Raw genomic sequence first — 18,511 nt, forward strand, 5'->3', positions numbered from 1 at the left:
TTTTTTTTTTTTTTTTCAGATTAAATCTTAGGCAAACATCAAAATCTTCACAAATGGCAGAAGAAGAAAAAGTATCTTTGTTAGGTAAAAAAAATTTTTTTTTACATCTAATATATATGTTCAACTATTTTATTTATTTTACTGTATAAATACTTATACAAATATTTATTATTTTCTCTATATAAATTCTTATTATTTTAAACTATAACTAGACAAAGATGGCACTGATACTCCTCAATCAAAAGATACTTATGTACCTGAAGAACCAACTCGGGATGCTTCAATTTCTTTATTAGACATACAAATGCCGGAAACACCAGAAAGTACCAAAGGTCAAATAAGTGATGGTGATACATCAAGATTACAAAGTCCAAAGTTGAATTTAAAGCCGGTGCTTGGAAAAGTTCAAGCCAAAAAGCGATTAATGGCAATTGCTAATCAGAATAAAGTATTATCTAAATCTCATCTTAAGTCAAATTTGTCAAAGCATTCCACTGGAGTTTTAAAGATAAAAGATAAAATAGTGCAAGATGATACAAATAAGCCAAGAAAAAAAACAGGTGATTTTATTTGGAGATAAAATTGACGAAATTTAAAATAAATAGTTCTGTAACAATTTTAATATTCACAGCTAAATTACTTTAACGTTTGCTACAAAGTATCTCAATAATATAAACATTTCTATTAAAATTTATAATAAAAATTAACTTTCTATACTTTAGTAGAAAATAAAAGAAGTTTGTCACAAAATACACAATAATTGAAGAGTTAAACATTTGTCTTTCTAATCACAATTTTAAAAATTGTTTGCAATTTTGTGTAGAAGAAAAAATTCTGGCTATTGAAGAAATTCGAAGAGAAGAATCTAAGAACAAGATGTTGTTAGCAGAAGCTATGGCAGGTACATCTTTTGCACAATTAATACAAATGTCAAATCGTTGTATTTATTAAATATTTAATAACAAAAAATTTTTTAGCAAGTATAGAAGACGACAATCACAGTAGCAGAAATACAGGGTTTTCAGAAAGCATAAAACATGGGAAAAATAAGAACAGATATGAAAGAATGCATGAGTCTCGTAAAAGATCAATGACAAATCAAAAACACACAGAAAGGTAAAGAAATAGGAGCGTTCATAAAAATATTATTTGCTCATTGTAGTTTCTTGATTACTCATTTGTGTTTTTGTTTTTGGTAACATTTAACAACAATTTTTAAGATGTCGATATCGTGATAAGACTGACAGAGATCGTTCAAACCACGAGATGAGATCTCGAAATGGAAGTGTGGAACGTTCTTCGCGAAGATCCTCTCAAGAGAGAGATAAACACAAAGATAAAAAGAAGAAAACTGATAAAGATAAACGAGATACCAACAGAACAGGTGGAAATCGTGATAAAAAAGAAGAAGGAAAAGAAAATAATAAAGAAAAACAAGAAGAAGCGAGAGAAAAAAAGGAAGAAACAAGAAACAAGAAAGAAAACGTAAAAGACAGACGAGGTGATATGTTAGACATAGAAGCAGTAGGTAAAGACAAAAAGGAAAACACTAAAGACAAATGGAAGGAAAAGGAGTTAGCAAAATGTAAATCTTGGACGGATTTACAAAAATCTGGTTTAACTCTCGACGATATCAGTCACATTAAAAGACGTGACGATTCGGAACGATCTCCAAGAAATAGGTATTCGTGATATATATTTTAAATATAAAATTCAAGAAATCTATATATATATATATATATATTTTTTTTTTTTAACGTGTGTTTCAGAACAGCACAAGATTATTCACGTTATTACAAACAGATGTTAATGTTAGACTATTACGGTCTTAAACGTCAACCGTTTATAGCTGATGGATTTAATGGTAAAAGGAAAAAATATCCACCAGAATCGATCAGAACAACGAAACAAACAAAAGGATTATCATTAGTGTATTGCGAAAATCCCCATAGGTCTCTTTTACTAGATATTTCGGAAGTTATGAAAGATGTGACTCCCGAACGCCGTGAGAGGATACGAGATATACGTGAGACATCTTCGTCACGGTATGTCGCGCTGTTCTTGTATCCAATTCCTACAACTATTCATAATTCATATCTTCGTAATTACACAGAATCAATGTAGAAGACACAGAAGACGCATTGCCACAGAAGCGCAATTGGTATCAGCAAATAAATGTAATCGATTCTCGTAAAGATACTAAGTGTCAAGTGCCTGTGCAATTTCCTAAATCAAGATGGGACAGCGAGGATGAGGAAGCGTTATCCATCGACAGTAAGAAACAAGAACTTGAAGAACCGGCGAATAAACTGCATGCTTCGCTGGAACAACGTAAGTGGCTTTTGATAATAAACACAATGTGTCTATAAAGAAATAAAAGGATTTAAAATATCGTGAGAAGATGACCTCGTGATAATCAATAACAGAGAAAAAATTGTTTGGACGAATACGAGGTAAACGGCAGATTTATGTTGTCAATCAATTAATCAATACTTTATTAATTACTAAACGTTTCGACTCTAGATTGAGTCTTCATCAGTGGTAAAAAATTGAAAATAAATCTGTTACAAAATTGATAAAGGATTTTTTCGGTTTACCATAGTACAAGTGTAAAAAAATCAATAATACAAGATCTCACCGATATAAAAGTCAAAGTCGCGCATCGGTGGTCATAAAAAAATTAATAAATTCTCACCATGATGTCTACAATCAAATTAAAAAAAAAAAGGAACAATAATGACAACTAAACAGATCAAATAAAAAAAACATAAGTAGAAATACGTTACTTGTCACGAAAGAAAACTAAATAAGCGACTGTTATCGACTGTATACTAAACATTGTACTTAAAATAAGCACAACAACTGATGCCCGGCCTTTTACAAACAGCTAATATATACATGAATCCTCTCCAAGTACAAAGTCGAATGTTCCCTGAATAAATACAATAATTCAGCAAAAGTATAATGCTTATTTTTGTTTATAAAATTCTAGAAATGCGAAATATGGTTTTAAATATTCTGTGTGTTTTAAATATTTTTTTACAGAGTAAAAAATTTTTTAGAGAACAGTGCTTTAAATGTCATATCAGACACAAAACATTTAAAACTATATTAAACATTTTTAGAATCTTATAAGCAGAAATAATCATTATACATTTGCTGAGTTATTGTATTTATTCAGGGAACATTTGACTTTGTATTTGGAGGGGATTCGTGTATATATTAGCTGTTTGTAAAAGGCCCGGCATCAGTTGTTGTGTTTATTTTAAATACAATGTTTAATAATCGCTTATTTAAATTCAGTTTTCTCCCATAACAAGTAACGTATTTTTACTTATGTTTTTTTATTTGATCTGTTTAGTTGTCATTTATGTGTCTTCTTTTTTAATTTGATTGTAGACATTATGGTAAAATCGAAAAAATTCTTTCATCAATTTTGTAACAGATTTATTTTCAATTTTGTACCACTGATAAAGACTCAATCTAGAGTCGAAACGTTTGGTAATTAATAAAGTATTGATTAATTGATTTGACAACTTACATCTGTTGTTTACCTCGTATTGGTTCAAAAAAACTTTTTTTCAATTATTAACAAAATGATTTATCTTTTATTTTAAAGAAGAGGGATGTTCGACGTCTTCTAGTATAACTGCCGACAATAAATCTGTTAACAACGTTCAAGAGATTAAAGAAAACATTGAATCTGAAACCGAGAAGATAATCGATACTGTGGCAACTAACGATACAACTTCGTCGTCATTGCAACAGTCTACGGGAGATGAGAAGTTAGCTTCCGAATATGAACAGTTCATGAAGATGGTGTGCACCGATGGAACCGTGCACACCAGTTTGTCACCCGCGGGAGATACGGCTGACGACTATTCGGCAAAGATAACACCTGCTAATAAATTTGCTTCTCCGCCTAGTTATCATGAGTTTAGTATAGATTCTAACTCGGTAGATGACAAAGTGATCAGCGAAGTTGAGTCGAATGAGAAGTTCGAAAAGAAAAGCACCTTACACTCAGCAGAAGGTTCTATCAAGAGTATAGAAGTCGATGAATCTACTATATCGACGAACTATGAAGCACAGATCAGTGAAAGCAACACCGAAGCTGAACATCCAAGTAACAATAACAACGAATCTGACGATTCTAGATCTATTCCGAGTGACTGGGAAAAAGTTAAAATCAAAGATGAACGAATAAGTGACGAAAATACTGAATCTAAGGAAGAAAAGAAAAGAAAGAGACGGAGAAAGATATCATCTAGCAGTGATTCGTCCAGTAGCACCAGTTCTTCTAATTCGGAAAAAGAGAAAAGAAAAAAGAAACGTAAACGGAAAATACGGATTAATTCATCTTCTTCGGACTCCGATAGTTCAGACAGCAGTAGCAGCAGTAGCAGTAGCTCCACTAGCACGGACGAAAAAAGAAAGAGAAAGCGGAAAAAGAAGAAGATGACGAGGAAGAGAAAGAAGACGAAACGCATGAAGGCGCGAATAAAGAAGAAACGAAGGAGAAAGATGAGCACTGATTCCAGCAGCAGTGATTCAGATAGACGTAGGAAAAGAAAACGGAAGAAAAAGAAGAAAAGAAAAGAAGCTAAACTTGATGCAAAGTCTATTAACAACGGGGACATAAGCAAAATAATGTCCCCATCTCCGTCTGTTATAGCTTCATCTGCAGATGAGGCAAAGTTGCTACATTCGATCAAGATTAAAGAAGAGATAGAAAATGAGGATAAGAAAATATCCGATGAAGTCGTGTCAACAAGAAAAACCGACATGAGTGTGCATGACAGTGAATACGTGAAACTGAGAGGAGAAAAGAAAGATGGTAAGTCTGACAAAAACTTTGTGGAGCAATGGGAAGACAATTCAACGCAAAATGATGGCGATACGTCAAGTCAGGACCATAGTGTAGAATTGACAAAGATAAGTGGCTCGGAGATAGATAAACATCGAAAGAAGAGAAAACACAGTGATAGCGTGGAATTAGACAACAAAGACAAGTCTACCATTAATGAGGAAAGAATTCACGGGGAAAAAGAAAGATCGGATCAGGAAATTGAAGTGAAGAGGAAAAAGAAAAAAGACAAAAATAGAAGCAATACTGAATTTTTCGCAGATTGGGAACGGGAAACTGAGCGCATCACTCAGCAAAACGAAGCTAGTTTTTTGAAAAAATCAAACAAGTCGAAAGAGAAATGGGGCGAGACAGAATTTGACACACTAAATGTACCGTCTTTGACACAGCTCGAAAAGGAAGTTTGCAACAAGCAGTTATTGGCGGATGATTGGGAAGTGGATAGCTTAGAAGCAATGTCAGATCTTATTTTAAGCAAACGGAAAAGCAGTACATCGAGAAAGATAGAAAAGGAAGTTAGATATGACAAAAAAACCGACACTTATATCGCAATAGAGAAGGAAAGTGCTAGAGAAACCAAAAAGAAACAAGAACGTTCGTTCACATTAAGAATATGGGAACAGGAACAGGAAGAAGGTGAAAGGGAAGAGTTGATGCTCATGGAAGAGAGGAATAAGCGTAAAAAAGATGATTGGGACATAGAATCGGAATCATTTTTACGCAAGAATAAAGAAGAGGTGGATGTTACCGATATCATCAAATCGGACAAGAAATGGGATAAATCGGATGAAGATACAAGTGCTAAGGAAGATTCGAGTAAGATAACGAAACTCGATAATTCGGCGAGAAAACTCGAGTCGTTAGTTGGTTCTAAACGAGTTAGAAAAAGTCGTTGGGACATGAACTCACAGTCTGAAGAAAAATCCCAAATTAGAGATATATGGGAGGAATACGCCGAGAAAGAAGAGTCTCACACTGCGGATTATTCAGAAGGCTTCGCTAAGACAGATCTGATGGATTTCTATCAGAAAAATTCGCACAGTAGCAGAGAATCGCTGGAAAGACCGTGGACACTGGAGGAGATAGCAACCAAGCCTGTGCAGGTGAAACAAATAGAGGACGCGTCGATAAAAAATTTAATTCCCATAAAAGTAAACGAGGAACAAATTACTAAGAAAGAACATCAAGCTAGAGATCAGTTCGACGAACTGTTAGGATTAGACGCCAAGTTTAAGAAGAAACCTATAGAATTGTACAGTCCTAGTTCTCCAGCTCTTTCTCAAAAGTCTCAGGTAAGTGCTTTTTATATTTTTAGATAAATAATAAAAAAAAAATTTATTCTTCTTATAAATAACTATTTTCTTTTGTTTTATATTATAGGATCTATCTAACGATAGTAGTTCCCCTCATCTTCCACTTCACGATAAAAGAAGAAAGGAGATGTTGATTCCAACTGAGGAACTGATACTTCCTACGGACAGTATACCGTTGCAATTAACAAAACTGCGCGATACTAAACACGAGGTAAACGAAATTGGGACTATTTTAGATAAAGTACAACAGGAAGACAAAAACTCCGATCTTAATCAATTTGAAAAAGTTGGTTTGTTTGACGACTTGCCGATGAATGAACCGTGTCCGGAAACCAAGTCAATATGTATGGACATTTTTGCGGAGTACAAATCAGAAAAATTGAAGAGTAAACAGCATGCTGCGAGTTCTAATGCGGGTTCGATTGCACGTAACGACGAGACGAACGAAGAAAAACCGGCGGCACTTAAGCTCATTCCTAATCAACTTTTGATTCGACGTACAAGCGAACAAGCAAAACCGAAACGTATGTCGTTAGACGCGTCTTTAAGTGATTCTACTCATCAAACGTCGGACCTGTTGGCAATACAAAAGAAAGAGTCGCACGCGACGAAGACCGATGCTAAAGAAGCAAAGTCGAACGAAAAACCAACGGATCAAATCGTTCACACGAAGTATAGAGCGGCGAGTAATAGCGAAAACAATAAATTATTAGACACAACTGAATTTACAGTAGCTCCTAAATCGTCAGTAATAGCGGTACGACGATCCAGATCTCCGCCATCCGAGAAAGTTTCCGTTCGATCGGATCAATCTGAAAATTACGAAAAGGAATACAAAAACGATGATGGAAAAAGATACAAGAGCGATCGAAATCTAAGCGATCGAAATCTAAGCGATGTTCCATCTGGCGCACGATCTCCCGTCAGAGAACGAAAGAAGCGAAGTCCTCACAAGAAAGAAAGCGAGAGACGATATTCGCACGATTATAATAAGGATAAGAAGGAAAGAAGATCTGACGATGCGGAAAAGACCGATAGAAAAGACAGCAGAAGCACCAGGGCGGAGTATACAGATAGTCGGAGAAAGTCGAGCCCTTCGGGAGGAAGGCGGAGAAGAAGTAAAAGTCCATTATCCTCGTGGGAGCGACAAGAGAGCCGAAGTCCCGATCACAGCTGGAGCAGAAGTCGCAGTATGAGTCCGAAAAGGAAGGACGAGAGTTCCGGTAGCACGCGAGATAGGGAGAAGAGAAGAGAAAGATACGAGGATGAGCGACCAAGTAGATCGAGAGCAGATGAAAGGAAAAAAGAGAGATACGGTCGATCTCCACCACGTTCCGACTATAATGATGATAAAAAAGGTTATAACATTCTTTTCAAAACAACATACAATGATCTTTTTTTAAAATTTATTATCTTATTGATTGTTAATATCTATTTGCACAGATAACTTTAGGAAGCACAGCACATCATCTTCTAAGAGCAATCGCGACGATTGGAATAGAAGATTCGACAACGTAGACGAGAAAGACATTAGATCATACGATTCGGTAGAGATGCCGAGAGAGAGACCAAGTCTGGAATCTGAAAAATATAGAGACAACAGGTAAGATTATAGGGTAGGTTAGGGTTACATATATATTTGAATGTATATTTTGTTTGTACGAACATTTTTCTTCATTTGCTATCTACAAAGAGTATTTGGAGTATTATATCGCTACATATTTATATCCTTCACGTTTTACATTGCGGAATTGTGACTTTGCAACAAAATTTATATTTCAGGTTTCATGCAGAAGAAATAGATCGTGCATTTTGGCAATATGAAAATAGCAATATTTTACGAGATGGTAACGAATCTATAGATTCTTATGTTGGACACGATCTACCTCTTGATTATGATCGATCGTACTATAAGGAAGACCATCTGGAAAGAGACACGTGCTCGCCTCAATCGAGATATGGAAGAAGGTATATTTAATATTGCGTCTTTTGTACATGTACCTTAAGAGCTTTATCGACAAAATAGCGCTAGTAGAAACAATAATGTTCGATATAATTTGCTAAATGCAACAAATCTTAATTATTTAGCAATTAGCACAAAGCACGATATCTTATTATACGGCACGTTACTTTTTTTTTATCCAAATAGATCTGGCGCGAGAAGAGAGCGACAGTGGGAAAAAGATAAAGATTTCTCGGATCGACACGGGCATCATACGCGTAAAACCGAACGACGAAATCGCGTGCGATTTCGTCGTTCGCGGTCAAGATCTTGGTCGCCGTCGAGATCGCGGACACGATCTAGATCAAGATCGCGATCGCGTTCTAGGTCGCTATCACGAACAAGACCGCGAATCAGATCGCGATCTAGATCAAGAAGTGGTTCTCCGTTGAATTCGAGGTTGCGACCAGGATCGGCCATGTCGAGATTACGAAGCCCGGAACGTGGATTGAGAACGTCGGAATTGCGATCTTCCAGGTAAAATGCGACGCATTCGAATTGCATGAATTGCGAATATCTCGCTTTTCGTGTAGAAAATAAACAGTTGATTCTTAACTGTTTATTAGATCTCTTTCTCCTGGAAGGGATAAACTGAACGAAATAGAGAGGGAAAGAAGGGATGAGAGTGAAAACAGAAAATTCAATATTTGCAGCGAAAGAGGTAGACGTATAGAAACAATCGTTCAGTCGGGGATTACGGCAGGAACGAGCATTTTAGATTCGGAAATGAACATTAACAGAAGCATGGACGCGGACATTTCGAATTTCCAATATTCGAATGAGATTGAGGGTGGAAACGAGTATTATTATACAGAAAATAATTTAACTTATCCTCCATGTATAGACGAGTCGAGTACAAGTTCTCCCAAACGTTTATCACTCGATGATAGGTAAAATTATTTAATTATAAGTAACATTTATACACACACAACTGTATAATAAATTCCGATTTAATGTATGTTTCTTACATTACAGATTAGAATTAGAATTAGGTATTAAGAAACATAGAGAGCACGGCAAGGATTCCACTGGCGCGGAATATTCTTCTAACTTCAATTCCAATATTATCGCGTATCCGTCTCCTTCGCAGCAGCAGCAGCAACAACAAATGATATATAGACAGCCTACTGTATTGCAGGTACGTTTTAATTTGCTGCTGATATTTTTCATCATATTTATATCCAGAAATAAAGAAATCATTTATAACATATGACATTGTTGTCTCTTAAGGTTGGAAACGTTCTACAAGTTGTTCCTGCTGATTTCAATGGAGTTCAGTCGACACGTCGAGAGAGATCAACAGCCGTGACTCCATCTGTGCGACCTGGATCTAACCAGGTGGTACGCGTAGGTAACGTTCTCCAAGTAGTGCCTACATCGTTAGACTGGACTGGTAATCAATCATCGTCGACCACAAATCAATCGAGCGGAGTTTTATGTTCCACAGTTCCGGCACCTTCGCCATCAACGTCCTCCGTTTCTACCGTCCCTGTTCCCGTACCTGTTCCATTACCCGTACCACCAGCTGGAACGGCAAATACTCTTCCGACTATACCAACTACCGGATCACTGCCTCTCTCATTGCCAGTACCCGTTCCCGTCCCAATTCCGATTCCTCCCACATTCTCGAGAAACGAAGTTCAACAACAAAGTACGTATATATATATGAAAACTTATTGCTTGTATAAAATATTGTGTAATATTTTCTAGAAACTTAACGAGTTTTTGCACCACAAAACTCAACAAATCCTTTTGCATTGTAGAAATCGCTCAACCAGTGTACAATTATGAAGCTATACTTGAAATACGTCGCAAAGAACGAGAAGAGCGCAAGAGAGTACGCGAGCTACGTAGAAAAGAAAAGGAACGCAAGAAAATAGAGCGGACCAATCGACGAGCTCTGCGACTGTTGGAGAAAAATAGTATGCTCGCGCGGCAAGAGGGTGGTGTTATGTTGGATCGACGCAAGGGTTCGGTTGTTGATCCGTCGGTTTTGAAAGCACTTCGAGAGGGAGAAGAACAAAGTGAGACTGAATCTCCATTAATTAATCCTGTAAAAGAAGGTGATGAGCCGACTATTTCTTTACCTGTAAAAGAAGAAGATGAGGAAGTCGTTGCGGACGAAGACGAAGATGATGATGAAGAAGAGGCCGAGGCGGATGACGATGACGAAGAGGAAGAAGAAGCAGAAGACGAGGATGACGACGACGATGACGATGACGATGAGAAATCAACGTCACAAATGATTAATCAACGAATTGAAGTTGATGAAACGACAACATCGGCAGATGTGAATAAAAATCAAGCGGAAGTTGAAATAAAGAAAGAATGGCCAGAGTTACCACCTCCGCCATTAAAAGGCATTTTGATTTCACCAGGATATAGGTTTGTCAAGATCAACCTTTTAGTATTTTTCAAATATTTTCAAAAATTCTCTTGATCGGCAAATTATGTTTATATTAAACTTTACACTCTTCAATTGCGCACGCCATATATATTAACAGGCTTCTTTTCAGGAGAAACATGACTTCTAATGGTGATCTGGATGATTCAACATTGGATGCGGATAACAATGTCCAGGATGATGTTGACAAAGAAGACACAGACAAAAATAATGAATGCGAGGAAGATGGGCTTGATGGCAAGTCTAAATCAAAAGCAATGAGGTTGAAAAAGAGAGGCAAAAAATCGGTTCAGTTCGCGGACGGTATAAGACCGGGCGAGGGAACCAGTCCCAGTGGTGGTGAAGGCGACATGCCCTCACCGCCTCCTCCCACGGGAATAAGCTTCCGCGAAGGGCTCAAAGATTTGAGAAAAGATAAACTTTACAGAAAGAGTAAAAAACAAGAGAAGAGAGCAAGACCGCCCAAAACAAAGAAGAAAGTTAAGGTGCGCGATTTTACATTGATGTTCCTATTTTTATAGGCTAGAAAAATAGAGCATAACTAAAAAAAAACCTTTTATATCTTGCTGTTCATAGGTAAAGATAATCAAATTGAAGAAACCGCGCGTTACCCCATTGACTGCCATGATGATGGATGACTCCGACGAAATGGACGATCGTTCACCACCCCCGCCACCTCCCGGTTCTCCACCGCCGCCGCATTTATGGCCCAGTTATCTTTCGGCTTACAACACATCAATTCGGACGGTCGAACACGCGCAAGTTGCAACTTCCACCTTGACATCCGTTCAAGCTCCACCCCCAACTCCACTGCCTCTTTTGAGGCCACCGCCTCCGCTACCAAATTATACCATTCAATCTTGCAGTAAAGCTTAAACCACGCACGAAGTTTTGTACATTATTTACGACGAAACTGTTTTATTCTCGCGAAAAATCGCTGAAGATATCGCTAATGTGTCGTACTGCACTGTATAAAAAAAAAAAAAAAAAAAAAAAACGCGTGTACATTAATTTTGATGCTGAGATTTAAATAATGAAAAAATTGCAAGGAAAGACAGAGATTAGAAGTGAATATAAAACTAATAATTATTGTAAATAATCTCACCAAGTATGTATAAAATTTCGACCAAGAGATCGCGCGATTTTAGACGTTAATCTATTGCGTCCGTAAGTAAAGCAAGTTTATATAATCAATTTTTAATTCGTATATTTTCGATATCTCGAGAAACGTTGGTTGTATGTTTAGAAAATTTACATAATAGCAATTGATATATAATGTAATTACTTACATCGACATATGTTGTTAATTATTAACATCGCATACATACGGACATGTTCGAAAAAGAAAAACTGCCGTAACTGCGCGCGTATTATGTAAAAATTTGTCACGCTAAATATAAAGTGACTCGTAGCGATCCGATATTATTTAGAATTTAGATTCCCGTGCGATTTTTTTACTGTCGTGAAATAGTTGGTTAATATGTGTATAATATAATAATATATATATATTATATATATATATTAGAAACAAATAGTAAAAAGTTCCTCATATAGCTTTCTGTAAATACGCACGTACACACACACACACACATAAGCGCGCATATAACACATACACACAGAAAGCGGAAGGACAACCAGAACAGAGGTAATTTTCTTAGTGTAAAATAAGGCCGTAAATGTAGAATAAATTTAATTTTTCGTGTGAGGCTTGTGTTGATTTTCGAGAAAAAATCAATTTTGAACACACTGAAAAATATATATATATAATATGACATGATACCTTGTTAAATTTTTTTTAATAACAATTTTAGACAAATGTTATTGCGAGTTTTGAAATATGTTTCTTTCGTTAACTTGAGTTTAACAAAAAGATAAATTGTTTCCACATATGTAGATAATATTAGTGCGTGAAAAATAGAATTACATCGTGTGAATAATTATCACATATTACACATTGAAATATAATACATCTGCCTTTCCCGAAACAACAATTAATATATATATATATATATATATATATTACATGCAACTTTATATAAATAAATTTGTATCTTAAATTGGAATTTGTTTTGTAACGATGAAGCACTCGGTGCGCGGTAATATGTGCGCGCGTTGCATTTTATCAAAAAAACATCGTATCACACACTTGAGAAAATGCACAAATGATAACGACGGTTGATCTGTCGTTGAAACACACACGCACAAGTGAATTGTGTCGTGTGTAGAATTTCTACTGCTATTAATAAGCGCGCCGTGTTTGCACGTTCGCGTTACGCACAAGAGAGTAAACGCAATTGTCGCACAAGTATTATTGTTGTTACTTGTGAAAATTGAAGTTTTACCGCTGTTAGGAAAGAGAGCGAAATGAAGGTGGCTGTTGTCGGCGGCGGAGTGGTGGGATTAACGACGGCCGCACTTGTGCAGAAGGATTTGTTCCGCAATGCTGAAATAACAGTCCTAGCTTCAGATTTCGACGATATTGTCAGTTACGTAGCCGCGGGACTTTTTAGGGTCGGTTCTTCCTTCTCCGGTCCGACTGACGCGATAACAAGGTAAGGTTTTCGCTATTCGATGTTAGCTAAAGTTCGCACCTGGTTCTGTTAGAAATCTCCGCGGTAAGCTTTGCGCGAGAGTGTATCTCTATAACGGAATCGATATTTTTTAACCGCATGGTACGTGTAATAATAATTCTTTTAAGAAAATGGGTGAAAAATTCCTACGAATTTTACGACGCTATTCGAAAAACGGAGAATGCGTCTTACGCTGGAGTGACCGATATTTCCGGATATATCTTCGCTAATTCATCGTCGAACGTTGTTAAAGTAAGTGATTTGTATCAGCGGATAGCTTTCTATTTGTTTAGAATAATTATTTCTGGATAAATTAAAAATGTTTAAGTAACAATTTTTGCGCCTGTTAGTCAAAGAAGAATTTTTGTTCACATTAAATTTGTTCACATTAAATTACACTATTGTCTCAATTTGTGCTGACACCGGTCAATCATTGGTTCAATTAGAATCATTGGCTCGAGCGCGTGGTGCCGGTGTACAGACGAGCGACAGAGGAGGAATTTCAACTGGTTAACGGCAATTGGAAATACGGATCATTTTTCTCGACCCTTCTCACACAATGCAGTTTATATCTTCCATGGACTAGACAGAAGTAAGAAATGCGTAATCATGCGCGTATATGGATTTGCACATGCGTGTGTATAAAAACTTTGTTATTTTAATTTTTTTTTTTTTTTCTCGTCAGACTGCAAGAAAACGGAGTTTTATTTAAACAGAGAAAATTGAATTTTCTCCACGAACTGATCGGCGAATACGACGTCATAATAAATTGCACCGGGCTAGGAGCGCGACAGTTGTGCGGCGATAAACGTCTCGTTGCTCTACGGGGTCAAGTGCTCAAAGTACAATTTTTATCGCATTAAACGACAACTTATTTTTATCAGCCAGCAATCTCTTTCTTGATGTTTTCTTACACGTTCAACAGTTGCGTCTCATCTCTGTGTAGGTAAAAGCACCGTGGATTAAAACGTTTTTCTACGGTGAACTGGACACTTATGTCATACCAGGTTTCGATGGCGTAGTTACTCTGGGTGGGTCGAGAAGCTACGATTCCGAGAACATGAAACTGTGTCCTCACGAAACCGCAGCAATTCGCGAAAGATGCGAAACGTTAATTCCGTCCTTGAAAGACGTGGAAGTCGTGAGTGAACAAATGGGCCTGCGACCTCACAGAGAAGGCGGCGTTAGGGTTGGGGAAGGGAGTCGCTTTAGCAATGGTCACTCCAAAGCAGCTATAGTTAGTAGCATTCGCGTTTTTGTGGACAAGATTTAAGTTATACTTCGCAGATTTTGTGAAATAATAAATCTTGACTCTATTTCGTCTTGCAGATTGTACATAATTACGGACACGGTGGTTACGGGGTTTGCATGGCTCCCGGAACCGCTATGGAAACTGTAAAAACGGCTATCGAGCTTCACAAATCTACTACTTCCAAAATCTAATTGCCAAGTTATATCAGTTTTTTTTTTTGTATTATATAAGTACATTGCGTGTGCAAAAAGAAAATATTATTCACAGCGCATCTTTCTATTTGGAAATATATATATATATATATATTTTTTTTTTATTAACGAGTTCACATACGAAAGTTAGAGCAATATAATACTGTATGGTACTGTTTACCGAAATTACAGAAGTAAAACTTGTAAAATCTATATCACGAGTAAAGTACGTACATATATTCACGTTCAATTTATTAGCGGGAAAAATAGTTCGCTAGTTGTAAGTTGGATTTAATTGTAATTACATTTTTTTCTCAATATAGCAACTTTGTTTTAACAATTTTTTTGCAAAATATTTATACAACTACATCCACACATACACACATCTCTTTTATCAACATATTTTCGAATGTCTCGACGGTGTTAGACCTGTTCTACAATACAGTCGTAAGCCGTAAGGCCTGGTTTATGCGGGCAATAACTGTTAACTTATGCCGGAACCGGTAGTTTAACTATAGGATTTCAATGCTTCTGTTTATACAAAATTGCCGAATGCGTATAAAACAGAAGTATTGGAATCCTATAGTTAAACTTTACCGGTTCCGGCATAAGTTAACAGTTATTGCCCGCATAAACCAGGCCTAAGTCGTAAGAAATTGACCGATCACAATCGATTATTCTTCTGTAATTGATCTGTGATTGGTCAATTTCTTACGGCTTACGGCTTACGACTGTATTGTAGACGACGCCTTACAGCTTACGACAGTATTGTAGAACAGGCCTTAGATTTTACGTTTGCGAAATGGAAAAATGTTGGATACTAGTTTGTGTGTTTGCGAAAGTGTTCTTGTAAGTGGCTAATGAAATTGGAATATCATAAATCAATGCAATCGATTATTCATTGAGCATTAAAACATCGAATGGCTGTATCAGTATATAAAAAAAATTGTTATTGCCTATTTTAAATGCTACTTCTTGCCGGGTTTCACATTCTTTCGTGGCGGCGCTCCCCATCTTAACGCGCTGCTGTCGACCGTAAGACGCGGCCTTTTATATTGGCTGCTTTTTATGTGCTCTTCCACCAACTTTGGCGTGACGCAAATAACATGCTGTCCCTTCCAATACTTAACCATGTTCATACTTTGTAACGTGGATATGATGTCGGTTTGAGAGATGCTGGTCATTTGACTGAAAGATACATCTTACTTTTCATGCGCCGTTTCATGCAAAATACTCGACACTGACAATGTATGTACATGTAGTCGACATATTACCTGAGATCTTTAATACTAAGTGTTCCTCTGAAATCTCGAAGGATTTCAAGCAGAATCCAACTCCAGTAACTACGATAGGACAGCTTTCCTAAATCGCTCAAAGGTTTTTCCGGACTTCCAACTGTTTGTTCAATTCTGCTCAATTCGTAACTGAAAGCTATCAGTAATTTGCCGTAGCCTTGTCTTTGAAAAGGCGGCAAAGTTAAGATACACGCAACATTGTTGCCATCAGGCGATTCTTTCTCCTGAAATTAGAAAAAAAAAATTCGCATATAGCACAATTTATTAATATATATATTACTTCTTAGAACTCGAATAATCACTTAGAGAACTAAGAGTATTGACAGAGTAATCCATACGATACCTTCGAAAAATAACCAACTAAATGTGCACCGTGCTTATCCACCTCGCACAAGATGTAAAAGAGAAACGGCTCTACATCGAAGTAAAGTGTTTTGTGATCCAGAAACAACTTGGCTAGCAAGCACAAATTCTGACAGTATATTTTGTGCTCTCTGCCATCCACTTCCCAGATACTCAGTGTTCCTTTCCGATAGATTTCCTTGCCAACTGGTTGCCTGTGAGTGCATTCACTCTGAAACAGAATTATCGCATCAAATCCCACTACATGCTTCCGATAAAAAGCTCAATGAATTTTCAAAGTATGCTCTAATCTTACCATGTGGTATCTGTATGTTTTCTCAAGACGCATGTACTTCAAGCAATACTCACAGATCCACAGTTTCGGTTGTTTGCCGTATTCTTCGGGATATGGACTAAAATACCAAGTGTCAATCTCGTACTTGCCTAGAAACAAACTTTTGAAAATCATGAAATTCTTTTTGCATTAATGCAAAAAAAAAACATAAAAGCAGAGAATAAAATAATATTTACCAATTTGAATCTTGTCAATGTATTTCACCTTTGTTATAGCTTCATGTTCCTTTTCTAATGCCGCTGTGGTAGGATCCATTTCTGCATATGTCTATAAAATAATACACAAGCGTAAACTGATCAGACCAGCTTCACATAAAAAGATAAATCTTTCATAGCACAAGTATATCTACTTTTTGAATAGATATACTAACCCAACCTACCTACCTTTTGTACATGATTAATTTCATCGTGACGTCTCTTTTGATTTCTAGTAATTTTACGATCAGAGGAATCCGCCAATAAATCAGTTCCCGAACTTCTGTCATGACGTTCTATTTCACTCATATCAAATCGACTAGACATGATTCTGTCACGAGGCACCCATTCATCCAATCTTCTGTTATGGCCTTCATAATGAACGTAGTACTCATAGTGATTTTCATTCTCGTTGAAACGGGTCTGGATAATCTCGGCAGGATCTGCACAATCACATCTGATGTATTACAACAACAAATCTAAATCACATTTGCGCGTATTCTTTTTCCCTTTTTTTTTATATTTTTAATTTAATCTATCTCTTTTCTTAATTTCTTTCGTCCACTAATAAAAAATTATATTGACAAAAAAGTTGAATTAATGTTCTAAATGTAAACTTTCTTTTACCACAACAGCATCTTGCAAAACAAAGTGTAAAGAATTAAAGAGAACCCAAATGACATTTGTCTCTTTCGGGTAAACAAAAACACCGGCATCATCGTACACTACACAAAAATTCTAAGTAAGGTAAATACGCACGCCAAGAATTGTCAGATCTGCGCACGAGATAGTGCTCGCCTATGTCGAGCGGTAATTCCTCGAGGCTGTCCGCGTCATCGCCCGAGCCCTTCCCGCCATTCGTGAGCGCGTTTTCGCGTTTCTCCTGCTTGACCATGGTTTCCTTTGACGCTGCCGTGTTATTATCCTTATTTCTTTGTTCGGATTCGGCCATTTTCCGGCAATAAACTCACACACCGCGGTCACATTCGCCAGCGTGAACCGCCCAAAAATAATCGAACATGTATATTTTATTGAGTCCCAACCGATTGCGCTCACTGATGCAACTCTCGTGTAACGACGAAACGACCGCAATCACAATCCGCGCAACTGCTTTATACAACGCGCAGGCTCGCGTTCTAGCATATTTTTGTGTATGTTCCTTCATCAAAGCTGATGTTACGTAAACGTCATCGAACAGAACAAAAATTTACTTCGACGTGTCGGTGGTCAAATAAAAATTTTCTAAAGTTCCAAAAATTCTATATTCATAAATCAATATTTTTTCAAAACGAGGTGTTAAAAAAACATTGGTGTAGGTCAAATCTAAAGGCTCGTGTTCAAGAAAGTTTATAGCGGATAGAAGGCTGAGAGCGGCCAAGCCAGCACCGAGGTGGTGGGAATACGCACGCGAGAACCGCCATTTGTGTGCGCTTGTGAAAGAGTGCGGACATACTTCCGTCTCCTTTCCACCAACTCAGCTATAAGAGACTGCTTTTACATTACGCCAATCAAATTGTCTCAGGGCGACGTCCCATTGAGCGGAAATATATAGCGGAACGGAATGTGCGGAACCAGCTCGACCAATCATAGCCATTCCGTTTTCTTTCCTTCGCTTTTTCTGTGGTTACGATTGGTCGAGCTGGTTCCGCACATTCCGTTCCGCTATAGATTTCCGCTCAATGGGACATCGCCCTCAGCGTATTTGCGTGTACGATATCTGAGACAA

General features: G+C 37.1%; 3 protein-coding genes across 6 annotated transcripts in view; 2 read left to right on the forward strand and 1 right to left on the reverse strand.

The window, feature by feature from the left end:
• Positions 1-11,583, forward strand: part of LOC109852916 (trichohyalin-like) — a 12,710-nt gene extending 1,127 nt beyond the window's left edge. For 3 of the 4 annotated variants that reach the window (XM_020424501.1, XM_020424502.1, XM_020424503.1), the window contains 18 exons: positions 20-84; positions 213-560; positions 824-901; positions 978-1,116; positions 1,221-1,682; positions 1,770-2,045; positions 2,114-2,331; positions 3,620-6,159; positions 6,248-7,538; positions 7,624-7,783; positions 7,963-8,148; positions 8,330-8,659; positions 8,749-9,072; positions 9,158-9,320; positions 9,413-9,833; positions 9,946-10,567; positions 10,699-11,071; positions 11,163-11,583. In XM_020424501.1, the coding sequence (XP_020280090.1) occupies positions 54-84; positions 213-560; positions 824-901; positions 978-1,116; positions 1,221-1,682; positions 1,770-2,045; positions 2,114-2,331; positions 3,620-6,159; positions 6,248-7,538; positions 7,624-7,783; positions 7,963-8,148; positions 8,330-8,659; positions 8,749-9,072; positions 9,158-9,320; positions 9,413-9,833; positions 9,946-10,567; positions 10,699-11,071; positions 11,163-11,462 (8,262 nt within the window). In that variant the 5' untranslated portion in view covers positions 20-53 and the 3' untranslated portion in view covers positions 11,463-11,583. The remainder of the gene's footprint in view (positions 1-19; positions 85-212; positions 561-823; positions 902-977; positions 1,117-1,220; positions 1,683-1,769; positions 2,046-2,113; positions 2,332-3,619; positions 6,160-6,247; positions 7,539-7,623; positions 7,784-7,962; positions 8,149-8,329; positions 8,660-8,748; positions 9,073-9,157; positions 9,321-9,412; positions 9,834-9,945; positions 10,568-10,698; positions 11,072-11,162) is intronic. The other variant, XM_020424504.1, reaches the window with a different exon arrangement.
• A 1,173-nt stretch (positions 11,584-12,756) lies between these two features.
• On the forward strand, positions 12,757-14,871 carry LOC109852881 (D-aspartate oxidase). The gene is made up of 6 exons (XM_020424441.1): positions 12,757-13,138; positions 13,285-13,408; positions 13,603-13,748; positions 13,842-13,998; positions 14,103-14,393; positions 14,486-14,871. Exons 1-6 carry the CDS (start codon positions 12,951-12,953, stop codon positions 14,597-14,599), a joined length of 1,020 nt encoding a protein of 339 aa, XP_020280030.1. The 5' UTR covers positions 12,757-12,950; the 3' UTR covers positions 14,600-14,871.
• Positions 14,872-15,307: 436 nt separating this feature from the next.
• LOC109852877 (histone acetyltransferase KAT8) lies at positions 15,308-18,209 on the reverse strand. Its single transcript, XM_020424439.1, has 7 exons — positions 17,545-18,209; positions 16,975-17,228; positions 16,768-16,858; positions 16,553-16,680; positions 16,238-16,468; positions 15,874-16,118; positions 15,308-15,787 (listed from the first exon to the last, which is right to left on the reverse strand). Exons 1-7 carry the CDS (start codon positions 17,735-17,737, stop codon positions 15,568-15,570), a joined length of 1,362 nt encoding a protein of 453 aa, XP_020280028.1. The 5' UTR covers positions 17,738-18,209; the 3' UTR covers positions 15,308-15,567.
• Positions 18,210-18,511: the final 302 nt, after the last annotated feature.

This window comes from Pseudomyrmex gracilis, unplaced genomic scaffold (assembly GCF_002006095.1).
Source record: "Pseudomyrmex gracilis isolate BER0280 unplaced genomic scaffold, ASM200609v1 scaffold_39, whole genome shotgun sequence".
NCBI classification, from domain to species: Eukaryota; Metazoa; Arthropoda; class Insecta; order Hymenoptera; family Formicidae; genus Pseudomyrmex; species Pseudomyrmex gracilis.